Genomic DNA, 15,895 nt, shown 5'->3' with positions numbered 1-15,895 from the left:
GTTCCCCTGTACCTTTATATCAAGGTATAATGTGGAGGTATAATGTTCCCCTGTACCTTTATATCAAGGTATAATGTGGAGGTATAATGTTCCCCTGTACCTTTATATCAAGGTATAATGTGGAGGTCTAATGTTCCCCTGTACCTTTATATCAAGATATCATGTGGAGGTATAATGTTCCCCTGTACCTTCATATCAAGGTATAATGTGGAGGTATAATGTTCCCCTGTACCTTTATATCAAGGTATAATGTTCCCCTGTACCTTTATATAAAGGTATAATGTTCCCCTGTACCTTTATATCAAGGTATAATGTGGAGGTATAATGTTCACCTGTATCTTTAGATCAATGTATAATGTGGAGGTATAATGTTCCCCTGTACCTTTATATCAAGGTATAATGTTCCCCTGTACCTTTATATCAAGGTATAATGTGGAGGTATAATGTTCCCCTGTACCTTTACATCAAGGTATAATGTTCCCCTGTACCTTTATATCAAGGTATAATGTAGAGGTATAATGTTCCCTGTACCTTTATGTCAAGGTATAATGTTCCCCTGTACCTTTATATCAAGGTATAATGTGGAGGTATAATGTTCCCCTGTACCTTTAGATCAATGTATAATGTGGAGGTATAATGTTCCCCTGTACCTTTAGATCAAGGTATAATGTTCCCCTGTACCTTTATATCAAGGTATAATGTTCCCCTGTACCTTTATATCAAGGTATAATGTGGAGGCATAATGTTCCCCTGTACCTTTACATCAAGGTATAATGTTCCCCTGTACCTTTATATCAAGGTATAATGTTCCCCTGTACCTTTATATCAATGTATAATGTTCCCCTGTACCTTTAGATCAAGGTATAATGTGGAGATATAATGTTCCCCTGTACCTTTATATCAAGGTATAATGTGGAGGTATAATGTTCCCCTGTACCTTTATATCAAGGTATAATGTGGAGGTATAATGTTCCCCTGTACCTTTATATCAAGGTATAATGTGGAGGTCTAATGTTCCCCTGTACCTTTATATCAAGATATAATGTGGAGGTATAATGTTCCCCTGTACCTTCATATCAAGGTATAATGTGGAGGTATAATGTTCCCCTGTACCTTTATATCAAGGTATAATGTTCCCCTGTACCTTTATATAAAGGTATAATGTTCCCCTGTACCTTTATATCAAGGTATAATGTGGAGGTATAATGTTCACCTGTATCTTTAGATCAATGTATAATGTGGAGGTATAATGTTCCCCTGTACCTTTATATCAAGGTATAATGTTCCCCTGTACCTTTATATCAAGGTATAATGTGGAGGTATAATGTTCCCCTGTACCTTTACATCAAGGTATAATGTTCCCCTGTACCTTTATATCAAGGTATACTGTTCCCCTGTACCTTTACATCAAGGTATAATGTTCCCCTGTACCTTTACATCAAGGTATAATGTTCCCCTGTACCTTTATATCAAGGTATAATGTAGAGGTATAATGTTCCCCTGTACCTTTATGTCAAGGTATAATGTTCCCCTGTACCTTTATATCAAGGTATAATGTGGAGGTATAATGTTCCCCTGTACCTTTAGATCAATGTATAATGTGGAGGTATAATGTTCCCCTGTACCTTTATATCAAGGTATAATGTTCAACTGTACCTTTATATCAAGGTATAATGTTCCCCTGTACCTTTATATCAAGGTATAATGTGGAGGTATAATGTTCCCCTGTACCTTTACATCAAGGTATAATGTTCCCCTGTACCTTTATATCAAGGCATAATGTAGAGGTATAATGTTCCCCTGTACCTTTAGATCAAGGTATAATGTTCCCCTATACCTTTATATCAAGGTATAATGTTCCCCTGTATCTTTATATCAAGGTATAATGTTCCCCTGTACCTTTATATCAAGGTATAATGTGGAGGTATAATGTTCCCCTGTACCTTTACATCAAGGTACAATATTCCCCTGTACCTTTATTTCAAGGTATAATGTGGAGTTATAATGTTCCCCTATACCTTTAGATCAAGGTATAATGTTCCCCTGTACCTTTATATCAAGGTATAATGTTCCCCTGTACCTTTATATCAAGGTATAATGTGGAGGTATAATGTTCCCCTGTACCTTTATATCAAGGTATAATGTTCCCCTGTACCTTTATATCAAGGTACAATGTTCCCCTGTACCTTTATATCAAGGTATAATGACTTTTCAAACTTTTCCACAGACAAGTTACTGTATTTTATCACAGTATTATTTTCTTATCTGATATCAACTGAATTTGACTATTCACATGTCCAACGTTTATAAAACCGTTTATAAAAACTTTTCCTCAATATTGTCACATCACTGTCCAGAATAAACAGTGGGCTGGTGGTGGTATGGTCACTAAACACTGTGTCCAGCTCTGAATGAATTGGGCATTGGATTCAACAACAGTGTCAGTTTGCAGGTGCTTTCTAATGAAGACCATGATCTTCATTCTGGAGGAATTACAGTGGCATCGGTGTCCATAATTAATACCTCAACTGGCCCGTAGGATTATACTGAGAGGGAGGGAACAACGTGGCGCTGGCAAACTGTATACGTTGTCAGGATTCCTTTACACTTCAAGGATATACTGTTCTTCAACTACCTCCGGAGGTGTTTAGGAAGATCCAATCACAATCGGATCACAATGTGTCTTTTGATTGTCTACACCTGTCGACAAATGTGGGCAGAATCAGAATGTAGATAAGATCAGGGCAACAGACGTATGTTAGAACCAGGTATACATTTGGCTAGAGAAGAGCTGATATCAGAGAGTTGAGGATGAGAGAGTGGTAGACAAATGAAGACGTTGATGAGAAGAAATGGGTAAGCTGCACGAAGGAGAACGTTACAACATCAAATACCTTTATAGAAGATGGCTGCAGAAAAGACTAAGAGAGAGCTGACGTCTTCTTTTATAGATTCAAAACCCAAAGATGAAATGGTGGACTGACCAAAGCAACATCAGGGTCTTCTCAAATACTGACTACATGCAACGTAACACTAGCTGAATAAAGATGTTTCGGGTCAAATCAACTGGAAGGGCATCAAGAGGAGCTCTCAGAATGTATGGCCAATAAGGCCGCTGTTCCCAGGGAGAGAATACTCTGGCTTTATGGCATAAGGCCACTGATCCCTGGGAGAGAATACTCTGGCTTTATGGCATTAGGCCGCTGTTCCCTGGGAGAGAATACTCTGGCTTTATGGCATAAGGCCACTGATCCCTGGGAGAGAATACTCTGGCTTTATGGCACAAGGCCGCTGTTCCCTGGGAGAGAATACTCTGGCTTTATGGTATTTAGGCCAGTGATCCCTGGGAGAGAATACTCTGGCTTTATGGCATTAGGCCACTGTTCCCTGGGAGAGAATACTCTGGCTTTATGGCATTAGGCCGCTGTTCCCTGGGAGAGAATACTCTGGCTTTATGGCATAAGGCCGCTGTTCCCTGGGAGAGAATACTCTGGCTTTATGGTATGAGGCCGCTGTTCCCTGGGAGAGAATCTCTGGCTTTATGGTATGAGGCCGCTGTTCCCTGGGAGAGAATACTCTGGCTTTATGGTATGAGGACGCTGTTCCCTGGGAGAGAATACTCTGGCTTTATTGTCTTTTTCCCCTTTATTTTTGTTCTTACTCATGTTGTTTTTGTCCATAACAATGTCAGGCAGGAAATGAGGCCAGTTGTGGGATCATACCTTCAAACAAAGAGTGATATTACAAATGTTAATATTTTTTATTGTTGAACCTTCTCGATATCCAGTCCATTACAATTCAATACTTTCAAAATAATCAAATATGAGGTCTGGTTCAGTATGCACTTCACAGTTAAAACAGGTTAGTACAGGTTGCCCTGGAAACAGTAGAGATATTTTGTTATTACAGAAAGAACTATACTTCACAGTTAAAACAGGTTAGTACAGGTTGCCCTGGAAACAGTAGAGATATTTTGACATTACAGAAAGAACTATACTTCGCACTAAAATCAGGTTAGTACAGGTTGCCCTGGAAACAGTAAAGATTTAGGATATTACAGAAGAGAAATCAGCATTGGGGACAAATCTGAAATGGCCCCTATTCCCTATAGATAACACTACTGTTGGCCAGAGCCAATTATAAAGGGAATATGGTACCATTTTGTACACAGCCAGAGAAAGATGAACTCTGAATTAAAGCTGGATGAGATGTGTTATCTGAGATAAACATATCAGTCACATAATGTTTATCCATGTGGAATTAGTAACAGAAGCGGTCGTTTCCTATTTCCAATAAAAAGAGAAAGACCGATATAAATCACACTGAAAGCGACACTAGATAAGAGTAGAACCCGGCTAACTTTTCGGAGGACTTCTAAGATTCTAAAGTTGTATTCCATGGATGCGAGAATCGAAACAGACGACTGGTGTTTCATTAGTTTCACACCGTAAGGAAAACGTTTTCGGCCCTTGTGCTTCAGTTTGGCTCGTAGTAAATATACTCCCGATTCAAAAACAGAGTTTTTTTTATCTCTCTCTCTCTCTTCCTGGATCTGCTCTTTACACAGTGAACTATGTTTCCCATGAGCCAAAAGGAGAAGTCACAGAGGGTTCAGAGTTCAGTTCAAGCTACCGCCTTAACACAGTGTAAAGTCCCATATGGTCCAACTGAAAAGCTTGTTTACAGGAGTGTGTGTGTGTGTGTGTGTGTGTGTGTGTGTGTGTGTGTGTGTGTGTGTGTGTGTGTGTGTGTGTGTGTGTGTATGTATGTGTGTGTGTGTGTGTGTGTCTCTCAAATTGACAGTGAGGACACGGTTGACCTCTGTGAAGATATACTACAGATCTCCATGTTGGTGAATGAGCTGCCCCCCTCACTGCTGCAGTCAGGCACAGAGGAGGAGGATGTAATGATATTCTTTAGCCTGTGGAGGGAGATGATGATCATCGACAGCAGGAACACCAGCAGACTCAGGAAGATCCACACGTACACGTAAACATTCTCCTGTCGCCCCGACGACAACCCTGTCCCCGCCGCAGCGGCTGCAGTGGAAACGGAGGTGGGGGAGAACCTCAGGAAGTTTCCGTTGTCTGGGGAGATTTCGGTTCTGTTCAGCTCCTCCAATGAGAGGTCCATACCGGACATCCTGACGATCGGAATGGACAGATCTGAGCGAGAGGAGAAATAGGTTGTTACTGTGCCTGATAGTGTGGTAAATTCATAGCCTCGTGACCAATGACGTAAACGCATCAATTAAGTTAAATTAAGAGAACATTAAGGGTGGATCCCAGATACAAAGCAGGACTCACTTGAAACAGAGATGTCAGCCTCAATGTGACTTCCCTGGTTAAATAATGGATCAACAAAGAGAGACAAATATATACAAACATGCTGTACTGACAAGAGGATCATTATAAAATACAGGCTAGTATAAGAACTAGGCTAGTGTAGTAATAGAACTAGGCTAGTAATAGAACTAGGCTAGTGTAGTAATATAACTAGTGTAGTAATATAACTGGGCTAGTAATAGAACTAGGCTAGTGTAGTAGTAGAAAAAGACTAGTGTAGTAATAGAACTAGACTAGTGTAGTAATAGAACTAGACTAGTGTAGTAATAGAACTAGACTAGTGTAGTAATATAACAAGACTAGTGTAGTAATATAACAAGACTAGTGTAGTAATAGAACTAGACTAGTGTAGTAATAGAACTAGACTAGTGTAGTAATATAACAAGACTAGTGTAGTAATAGAACTAGACTAGTAGTAATAGAACTAGACTAGTGTAGTAATATAACAAGACTAGTGTAGTAATAGAACTAGACTAGTAGTAATATAACTAGACTAGTGTAGTAATAGAACTAGACTAGTGTAGTAATATAACAAGACTAGTGTAGTAATAGAACTAGACTAGTGTAGTAATAGAACTAGACTAGTGTAGTAATATAACAAGACTAGTGTAGTAATAGAACTAGAGTAGTAGTAATATAACTAGACTAGTGTAGTAATAGAACTAGACTAGTGTAGTAATATAACAATACTAGTGTAGTAATAGAACTAGACTAGTGTAGTAATATAACAATACTAGTGTAGTAATAGAACTAGACTAGTAGTAATAGAACTAGGCTAGTAATAGAACTAGACTAGTAGTAATATAACTAGGCTAGTAATAGAACTAGGCTAGTGGTAATATAACTATGATAGTAATATAACTAGGCTAGTAGTAATAGAACTAGACTAGTAGTAATATAACTGGGCTAGTAATAGAACTAGACTAGTGTAGTATGTTGTGGAAGATTCAGAATTTGTTGGTAACATATGTAAGATGTTTTATATTTATCAAATGTGTGTAAGTTAATTCTCATCAGAATGGTATTTTTGTATAATACTGTGGCGAGGTTGCAGTTATCTGTTCTATGTCAAGACTAAGTTGCATGGGCCACTGAGAGGGGAGAGGTCAAAGTGTCATCATGTGTAAACATATCTTTTACTCCCTACCTTTTTCTAGTGGGGAAAGGAGGGTGGCAGTGTCTGGAATCATTCTCATGCTCCCTTTTATCTTAACCTATAGCCTCACTCTCCTCTCCGTGAGTTTGTATTTAGAGTGGGTTATATCTAAATGACAATTTGATATATGCCTGTTGATATGGAGGATTGGTTTATGGTTCTGGGGTTTGGGAAAGGAGACAAAGCTGAACGATGAATTATGTCTATGCTGTCTGACTATGTGTGATCTTTGCTATAAAGGATCCCATTTTGCCATTGTGTGGGGACTCTCAACTTTTCATTAGAGATACTGAACTGTTGAAAGTCAAAATGCTATAGAGCTTATATAATTAAAGATGGACTTTTATAACTAACTCTGACTTGTGTGTGTGGTTTGCTCCCATGATTTGGTAAATAGAGGACATTTCCACGACATTTGGCGACGAGGATGGGATGTGAATCTTCACTCGGTGACTGTTCCTACGATCTAGGTAAATAAATCGTGCACGAGGGATCCCCTAAACTTGGAATCTCAGGGAGAACCACACTTCGGGAAACGAAGCAGATGGACCAACCTTTGATCTGAGAGGAAGCGAGCCGAGTGGATACCACATCTCAAACTGAGTTTTTTTAAAGAAAAAGGTGAGCGAACCACACACAGATTTGAAGTCGAGTTTTTTAATTATGCCTGTTACGTATACTCTGATCGTGAATTCCTTTGTAAGGAAGGCACCTTGGCGGCCTAAGCAGGGCTGAGTCAGAGGAGAGTAATCTGGGGATTTTGTGGACTCAAAAGATACTCTGCACTGTCCGGTTGCCAGTGACCAAGAGCCCTCCTGACACTGAATTGATCACAGTGGGGATTTGGTGAGGTCTGTCGGGGTGAGGACCCAGGGTGACTGTGTGTTCTAGGTGAAACACGGCACTTGGTGAAGCCCTATTGGAAGAAGGACCTCATTCTGTGCGTCTGTGTGATTTGTCTAAGTGTGGTGGTGAATTCCAATTATTTTAAATGTGCTAGCCAGGTATGCCCTGGGTTACTCTGTGTTTTGTTATGGGATCACTAGGTAATAGTTGTCGTTCTGTGTGAGCGGGGTAGGGTTGACTCTGTGTGGGAAAACCTTTTGATGTCCTGTGTGGACGCCTGACCAGTTCTATGTGAAAATCTGAACAATCCTGTGTGGATGATCCTGAAAGTTCTGTGTGAGTACCTAAGATTTTTAAAGTTTTATATGGATTCTGTGAATTATTTGAAATTATGATAAATGGTATATGTGTATAAAGTAATGCGTAGAATGATTAGATACAATTTAAACCACCCATTCGTAGACGTACGTAGGTTTTGAGTTGATATCTTAAATGGATAATTTGATAAAGATTAAGTTTTTAAGCACTATTAAAATAATCTACAAAATCTGGGAAATTGAGCTCTAGAAACTGATTAGAGTGTGTCCACTTTTTGGTTATCTTACCCTAACCATGTAACTATAAAACGCATATTGGATTATCTCCGTCTGGGTGAAACGTTTCAAATTAAAATGCCCTTAAGGTCTGAACATGTTATCATTTTTCTTCCCAGTATGAGAGAAGTTGCGGGATTTATTGAATAAACTGTTTTCCATAAAGTTAAAGAGAATTCGAGGGATGCTCGATGTAATTTATAATGTTGTACAAAGCCTAATGTTTTCCATCAAACTAATTATCATTGCGTGATTAATGTGTAAAGTAATTGAAATACTTTGCATAGTCTACTTTTACTTTAATTAAAAGGCGCAATATCTTTTCCTAGTCATTAATGTCGATTTTATTCTTTGATTGCTAATATATTCATTTGGAATTTGAGAATCATAGCTGGAGTAAAGTTTGTACTATTAAAATTGGGCTATTATTCTTCTGGGAATTACCGATAGTGACGTGTTTTGATTTTACTTTGTAGATGGGGTTTATATCCGGAGAATTTTAGGTTTTTCACCATAGCATTAGTGGTTCAGTGGTAGAATTCTCGCCTGCAACGCGGGAGTCCCGAGTTCCATTCCCAGTCATGGCGCTGGCTGAATTCAGAGTTTTTGATTGTAAATAATCTATTTGTATGTTTTGCCTGGAAAGTTATGGTCGCTGGTGTTTGTATAAGAGATAAATTGAACATTTTCAATAGATTGTTTAGGTTAAATTGATAGACTAATTCAATTTAACATAATAACGAAGCGAATTCTGATGCAAGACGATGTCTGTTCAGTAAATTATCTGCTGGAATAATGTATTGAGAATTGGGTCGTATTTAAATTACTGTATCAATAGAGAAGACAGTTACCGAAGTTAAAGAAAATTCAGAATAATAGCGGGGAGAAAATGGCAATGGAAAGTGGTTACCGAAATGTTTTTCATTCTTATCGATTGACTGATGCATGTTATAAGTTTGGCGCTGCCTGTTATTTTTAAAGAAATAGGATACATTTCATAAGTGTGGAGAGCAAAGAGAAAGTCATAAAGTTGGGGTTTTAATCTTACGATAGAGGTAAGGAAAAAATGTTGAAATGAGAGGGGTTATATTTTTGCCCACTGGGGGAAAAAGAAATAGGAAAGTTTAGTTGAAAGTATGTAAGAGAGTGAGTTGTTATGTTGGCTGCTCATTGTCAGGGAAAGTTGCTGGAGGCAGGTAGATTGTTGTAGAATAACGTAAATGTGCGTTATTAGTTTGAATATACAATAACCTTACTCTAATTGTTTTGACCGTTGTTTAGGTACATTGTTTTCTGTATTTCTAGCAGCTGATTCGCTAGGTGGGCATCATAGATTTGTGGGAGACTGGATGTCTGAATCATAAAACATCGTAAGAATAAGATTCTGATGGCTATTGATTCTTGGTTTGATTGTTTAAGTAACACCAGTTAATTTGAGCAGGAAAGTTCATGTACATGTTCATTAGAGATACTGAACTGTTGAAAGTCAAAATGCTATACAGCTTATATAATTAAAGATGAACTTTTATAACTAACTCTGACTTGAGTGTGTGGTTTGCTCCCATGATTTGGTAAATAGAGGAAATTTCCACGACAAGTAATAGAACTAGACTAGTGTAGTAATAGAACTAGACTAGTGTAGTAATATAACTAGACTAGTGTAGTAATATAACTAGACTAGTGTAGTAATAGAACTAGACTAGTGTAGTAATAGAACTAGACTAGTGTAGTAATAGAACTAGGATAGTAATAGAACTAGACTAGTGTAGTAATAGAACTAGGCTAGTGTAGTAATATAACTAGACTAGTAATAGAACTAGACTAGTGTAGTAATAGAACTAGGCTAGTGTAGTAATAGAACTAGGCTAGTGTAGTAATAGAACTCTACTAGTGTAGTAATATAACTAGATTAGTGTAGAAATAGAACTGGGCTAGTAATAGAACTAGACTAGTGTAGTAATAGAACTAGACTAGTGTAGTAATAGAACTAGACTAGTGTAGTAATAGAACTAGGCTAGTGTAGTAATATAACTAGACTAGTAATAGAACTAGACTAGTGTAGTAATAGAACTAGGCTAGTGTAGTAATAGAACTCTACTAGTGTAGTAATATAACTAGATTAGTGTAGAAATAGAACTGGGCTAGTAATAGAACTAGACTAGTGTAGTAATAGAACTAGACTAGTGTAGTAATAGAACTAGGCTAGTGTAGTAATAGAACTAGGCTAGTGTAGTAAAATAACTAGGCTAGTAGTAATATAACTAGTGTAGTAATAGAACTAGGCTAGTGTAGAAATAGAACTGGGCTAGTGTAGTAATATAACTAGGCTAGTGTAGTAATAGAACTAGGGTAGTGTAGTAATACAACTATGCTAGTAATAGAACTAGACTAGTGTAGTAATAGAACTAGGCTATTGTAGTAATAGAACTAGGGTAGTAATGTAACTAGGCTAGTAATAGAACTATGCTAGTGTATTAACAGGGCCAGACTGAAAGAGAGACTCAGTGTCCAAAGTAATGTTGAAAAATTGTGGTAACTTCTGACAACGTTCATCCTGATTTCAGGAATCTTCCACCTGGGACTTCTGGAAATCCGGGGAAATTTTACCCGGGGTTACCAGACTTTTGCAACCCTGTTTGTAAAGCTAGACCTTTAGAGGCAGTTTCCTCTCTGAGCTTAGAGGAATGGAGAGATCGAAGGGGAGAACAGGTGGAAGACTTCAAAAGGAGAGTGTATTTAACATAGAGGAGAGCGGGCAGCTCACCTCTCATTCTCTCCATATCCTTTCCTCACATCCATATCCGCATTGCCTCGCTGCAGCTGCCTATTGCTATTCCTGCAGTGTGTCCGTTTGTGTCTCTGTAGTTCTCACTCTCTCTCTCTCCTCCCTTCTCGCACTCTCTCTCTCTCTCTCTCTCTCTCTCTCTCTCTCTCCACCCTTCTTGCACTCTCTCTCCCTCTCTCAGTAGTTCTCACTCTCTCTCTCTCCCTCTCCACCCTGCTCGCACTCTCTATCTCTCTCTCTCTCTCTCTCTCTGTCCTCTCACTCTCTCTCCCTGTGCTCTCACTCTCTCTCCCTCTCTCTGTCTTTCTCTCTCTCTCTCTCTCCCTCTGTCCTCTCTCTCTCTCTGTGATCTCCCACACTGTCTGGAATTACTTGCTATAATTGGGTAGGCGTTAAGTGTACACATTGTGTTGGGACGGGAGTGTTTTCATACTATTTTATTGAAATGTTGTTGCTTTTCAAGTTCAATAAAATAGTCTCTCCTCATCCCCATCATTCTCCGTCCCTCTCTCTTAGTCTCCCTCCATCTCTCATTGTGAGAAGTGACATGAGCTCTGTTCCTCCTAGCCCTAGGCTTGCTTTTGTTCTAGTCTACTGAGAGAGAGATGACATGTAGGTGTTGATGTTGTTCTACTGAAACAGGTTTCCCTCAAAAATGTCCATGTATTTATCATCATTCCTTCAATTCTGACCAGTTTCCCAGTCCCTGCCGATGAAAAACATCCCCACAGCATGATGCTGCCACCACCATGCGGCACTGTGGGGATGATGTTCTCGGGGTGATGAGAGGTGTTGGGTTTGCGCTAGACATAGCGATTTCCTTGTTGGCCAAAAAGCTCAATTTTAGTCTCATCTGCCCAAAGTACCTTCTTCCATATGTTTGAGGAGTCTCCCACATGCCTTTTGGTGAACACCAAATATGTTTGCTTATTATTTTCTGACCACTCTTCCGTATAGCCCAGTTCTGTGGAGTGTACGGCTTAAAGTGGTCCTACGGACAGATACTCCAATCTCCGCTGTGGAGCTTTGCTGCTCCTTCAGGGTTATCTTTGGTCTCTTTGTTGCCTCTCTGATCAATGCCCTCCTTGCCTGGTCCGTGAGTTTTGGTGGGCGGCCCTCTCTTGGCAGGTTTGTTGTAGTGTCATATTCTTTCAATTGTTTAAATACTGGATTTAAATGGTGCTCAGTGGGATGTTCAAAGTTTTAGATATCTTTTTATAACCCAACCCTGATCTGTACTTCTCAACAACTTTGTCCGTGACCCTGTTTGGAGAGCTCCTTGGTCTTCATGGTGCCGCTTGCTTGTTGGTGCCCCTTGCTTAGTGGTGTTGCAGACTCTGGGACCTTTCAGAGCAGGTGTATGATACTGCAATCATGTGACACATAGATTGCACACATTTGGACTTTATTTAACTAATTATATGACTTCTGAAGGTAATTAGTTGCACCAGATCTTATTTAGAGGCTTCATAGCAAAGGGGGTGAATACATATGAACTTTTCTGTTTTTCATATATATATATATTTTTTTTCAGTTCAATTCACCAATTTGTGTATTTACATGAAATCCAAATAAAAATCTATTTAAATTACAAGTTGCAAGGCAACAAAATAGGAAAAACGCCAAGGGGGGTGAATACTTTTGCAAGGCTCTGTACAGGGAAAAGGGTGCCATAGGGCTCTGGTCTAAAGTAGTGCACTATATAGGGAATAGGGTGCCATAGGGCTCTGGTCTAAAGTAGTGCACTATATAGGGAATAGGGTGCCATAGGGCTCTGGTCTAAAGTAGTGCTCTATATATAGGGAATAGGGTGCCATAGGACTCTGGTTTAAAGTAGGCTCTGGTCCTCTCCCTCCTACTCTCTCTTGTTCCTCTGTCTTTTGCTGTATTCATTTGTTGATGTTGTTTTGCTATGAACCGTCTGATAAACCTTGTTGGTGTGAACTGAAGTGGCTGATAATTGCTCTTAATTATGCTTTTTGTATCCAGGCAACAGGCTCATTACAACGCTTTCTACTCCTTAACTGATTTTAGTGGCAAGAACACACACATGCTTCATAGTGTGAGAGGAGGCCATTCTGTTGTTTACTCTATTGTGGTATTAACATGAATAATAGATCAGGTACCGTTTGTCTAAATGTCATGACATTCTGGCCTCAGCCTTGACCACGGGACCGTGTGTGTGTGTGTGTGTGTGTGTGTGTGTGTGTGTGTGTGTGTGTGTGTGTGTGTGTGTGTGTGTGTGTGTGTGTGTGTGTGTGTGTGTGTGTGTGTGTGTGTGTGTGTGTGTGTGTGTGTGTGTGTGTGCGTGCGTGCTGGTAGAGTTGCCCTGCTGTCCTTTAAGCCATGAAATCAGTTAGAGGTCACTTCTTTTTATGTCCATTTCCTCTTTTCTCTGAATTCCTGGTTTACAATCGCTCTCTCCATCCCTCTCTTCATCCCTCTCTCCATCCCTCTCTTCATCCCTCTGTTCATCCCTCTCTCCATCCCTCTCTTTATCCCTCTCTCCATCCCTCTCTTTATCCCTCTCTCCATCCCTCTCTCTATCCCTCTCTCCATCCCTCTCTTCATTCCTCTCTCCATTCCTCTCTCCATCCCTCTCTCCATCCCTCTCCTCATCCCTCTCTTCATCCCTCTCTTCATTCCTCTCTCCATTCCTCTCTCCATCCCTCTCTCCATCCCTCTCCTCATCCCTCTCTCCATCCCTCTCTTTATCCCTCTCTCCATCCCTCTCTCCATCCCTCTCTCCATCCCTCTCTTTATCCCTCTCTCCATCCCTCTCTTCATCCCTCTCTCCATCCCTCTCTCATCCCTCTCTCCATTCCTCTCTTCATCCCTCTCTCCATCCCTCTCTCCATCCCTCTCTCCATTCCTCTCTTCATCCCTCTCTCCATCCCTCTCATCATCCCTCTCTTCATCCCTCTCTCCATCCCTCTCTCCATTCCTCTCTTCATCCCTCTCTCCATCCCTCTCTCCATCCCTCTCTTCATCCCTCTCTCCATCCCTCTCTCCATCCCGCTCTCCATCCCTCTCTCCATTCCTCTCTTCATCCCTCTCTCCATCACTCTCCTCATCCCTCTCTTCATCCCTCTCTTCATCCCTCTCTCCATCCCCCTCTTTCTCTCCGTCAGAGGAAGTGCAGTCATTCTAGTGCTTTTGTCCATTTTTATGAATGAATCAATTCTTGAGCTTGTTAACTGAACTACAGTTAATTCATTTAGGATTAATTAACCTGATGCAGGGACAGTTACTATTGACTCCGTGACACATAAGTGCATACACAGACACACACACACACACAATCAGACACACACACACACACACACACAATCAGACACACACATACACACAAACAATCAGACACACACACAATCCGACACACACACACACAATCCGACACACACACACACACAATCAGACACACACACACAATCAGACACACACACAGACACATACAAAATCAGACAAACACACACACACAAACAGAAACACAAAATCTGACACACACACACACAATCAGACACACATACACAAAGAGCTCTCAAGCTCAGTGAGAAAGAGAGAGTGTGAAAGAGAAAGCGAGGGATAAGAGAGAGAGAGAGAGGTCATGTGGAGAGTAATTGGGATTCCACAGAGGATGTGAGTACAAGAAAAAGGGTGAATGACAGAGAAAGGAAGAGAGAGAGAGGGAGGGAGAGAGGGATGGAGAGAAGGAGGGAGAGGGAGAGAGAGAGAGGTAGGGAGAGAGGGAGGGGGAGGGAGAGAGGGAGGGGGAGAGAGAGAGAGGGAGGGAGAGAGGGAGGGAGAGAGGGAGGGAGAGGGAGAGAGAGAGAGGGAGGGTGAGAGGGAGGGAGAGAGAGGAGAGGGAGAGAGAGAGAGGGAGGGTGAGAGGGAGGGAGAGAAGGAGGAGAGGGAGAAGGAGAGAAGGAGGGTGAGAGGGAGGGAGGAGGGGAGAGAGGTATGGATTGATTGGAATTCTGCAGAAGATGTGAATAAAGAAGAAAGAAACAAGAGGGAGAGAGAGGGAGGGAGGGGGGAGGGAGGGAGAGAGGAGGGGTAGAGAGAGAGGAGGGGTAGAGAGAGAGGAGGGGAAGAGAGAGGGAGTGGGGGAGGGAGGGGAGAGAGTGGGGAGGTGGGAAAGGAAGAAGAGGTAGAGATGATTGTCCAGCTTCTCCCATCATTTTGTTGTGTCAATCAGTTCAGTATTTAACACACACAACACACACACACACACACACACACACACACACACACACACACACACACACACACACACACACACACACATACACACACACACACACACACACACACATACCCACACACACACACACACACACACACACACACAGTAAAGATCCTGACCTGTTATTGCTTGAAGAAGTCCTCTCTGTCACATCCCTCAATCTCTGTTTGATTGTTCAGCCAGACACTCCAGACATCTCTCTCTCTCTGTCTCTCTCTCTCTCTCTCTCGCTCTCTCTCTCTCTCTCCTCTCGGTATGAGAGACAGCCGAGTGTGTATTCCTCTTCGACACGAGCAGTTCTTCTCCAATCACACACACTCTCTCTAAAATCTAATTGCGTGTGTGTTATATTCTCCTCAAAACAAAGTCCAGGAAAGACAGGAGAGTAATCCAACAGATATAACCAGTGAAGGATTAGGAGAAAGAAAGGAAGAATGGAAGGAAGAAGAGAGAAGAGAGAATAGAGGAGAGAGAGAGTTCTTCACTCTGTTGTATTCATCCACTACTGGGAGCTGAGTGTTGCCTCACTGACCACTGCTCTCCTCCCCCACTCTCTCTCTCTCTCTCTCACACACAATCTGTCACTCATTGCTCTCTGACAATTAACACATTATCACTGCACTCTCTTGTTTCTCTCTCTCTCACCCTCTGTCCTCTCTGTGTCTTTCTGTTTCTCTCTCTCACACCCTCTGTCCTTCTCTCTGTGTCTCTATTTTCTCTCTCACACACCCTCTGTCCTTCTCTCTGTGTCTCTCTGTTTCTCTCTCTCACACACCCTCTGTCCTTCTCTCTGTGTCTCTCTGTTTCTGTCTCTCACACACCCTCTGTCCTTCTCTCTGTGTCTCTCTGTTTCTGTCTCTCACACACCCTCTGTCCTTCTCTCTGTGTCTCTCTGTTTCTGTCTCTCACACACCCTCTCTCCTT

At 41.1% G+C, this 15,895-nt stretch overlaps 1 protein-coding gene across 1 annotated transcript; it reads right to left on the bottom strand.

Annotated features, from left to right (window-relative positions):
* Positions 1 to 4,712: 4,712 nt before the first annotated feature.
* sertm1 (serine rich and transmembrane domain containing 1) lies at positions 4,713 to 15,180 on the bottom strand. Its single transcript, XM_036968182.2, has 2 exons — positions 15,091 to 15,180; positions 4,713 to 5,165 (listed from the first exon to the last, which is right to left on the bottom strand). Exon 2 carries the CDS (start codon positions 5,140 to 5,142, stop codon positions 4,792 to 4,794), a length of 351 nt encoding a protein of 116 aa, XP_036824077.2. The 5' UTR covers positions 5,143 to 5,165; positions 15,091 to 15,180; the 3' UTR covers positions 4,713 to 4,791.
* Between the last annotated feature and the right edge of the window lie 715 nt (positions 15,181 to 15,895).

This window comes from Oncorhynchus mykiss, chromosome 29 (assembly GCF_057628025.1).
Source record: "Oncorhynchus mykiss isolate SJ-2025 chromosome 29, ASM5762802v1, whole genome shotgun sequence".
NCBI classification, from domain to species: Eukaryota; Metazoa; Chordata; class Actinopteri; order Salmoniformes; family Salmonidae; genus Oncorhynchus; species Oncorhynchus mykiss.
This window is presented reverse-complemented; position numbering and strand designations above follow the sequence as displayed.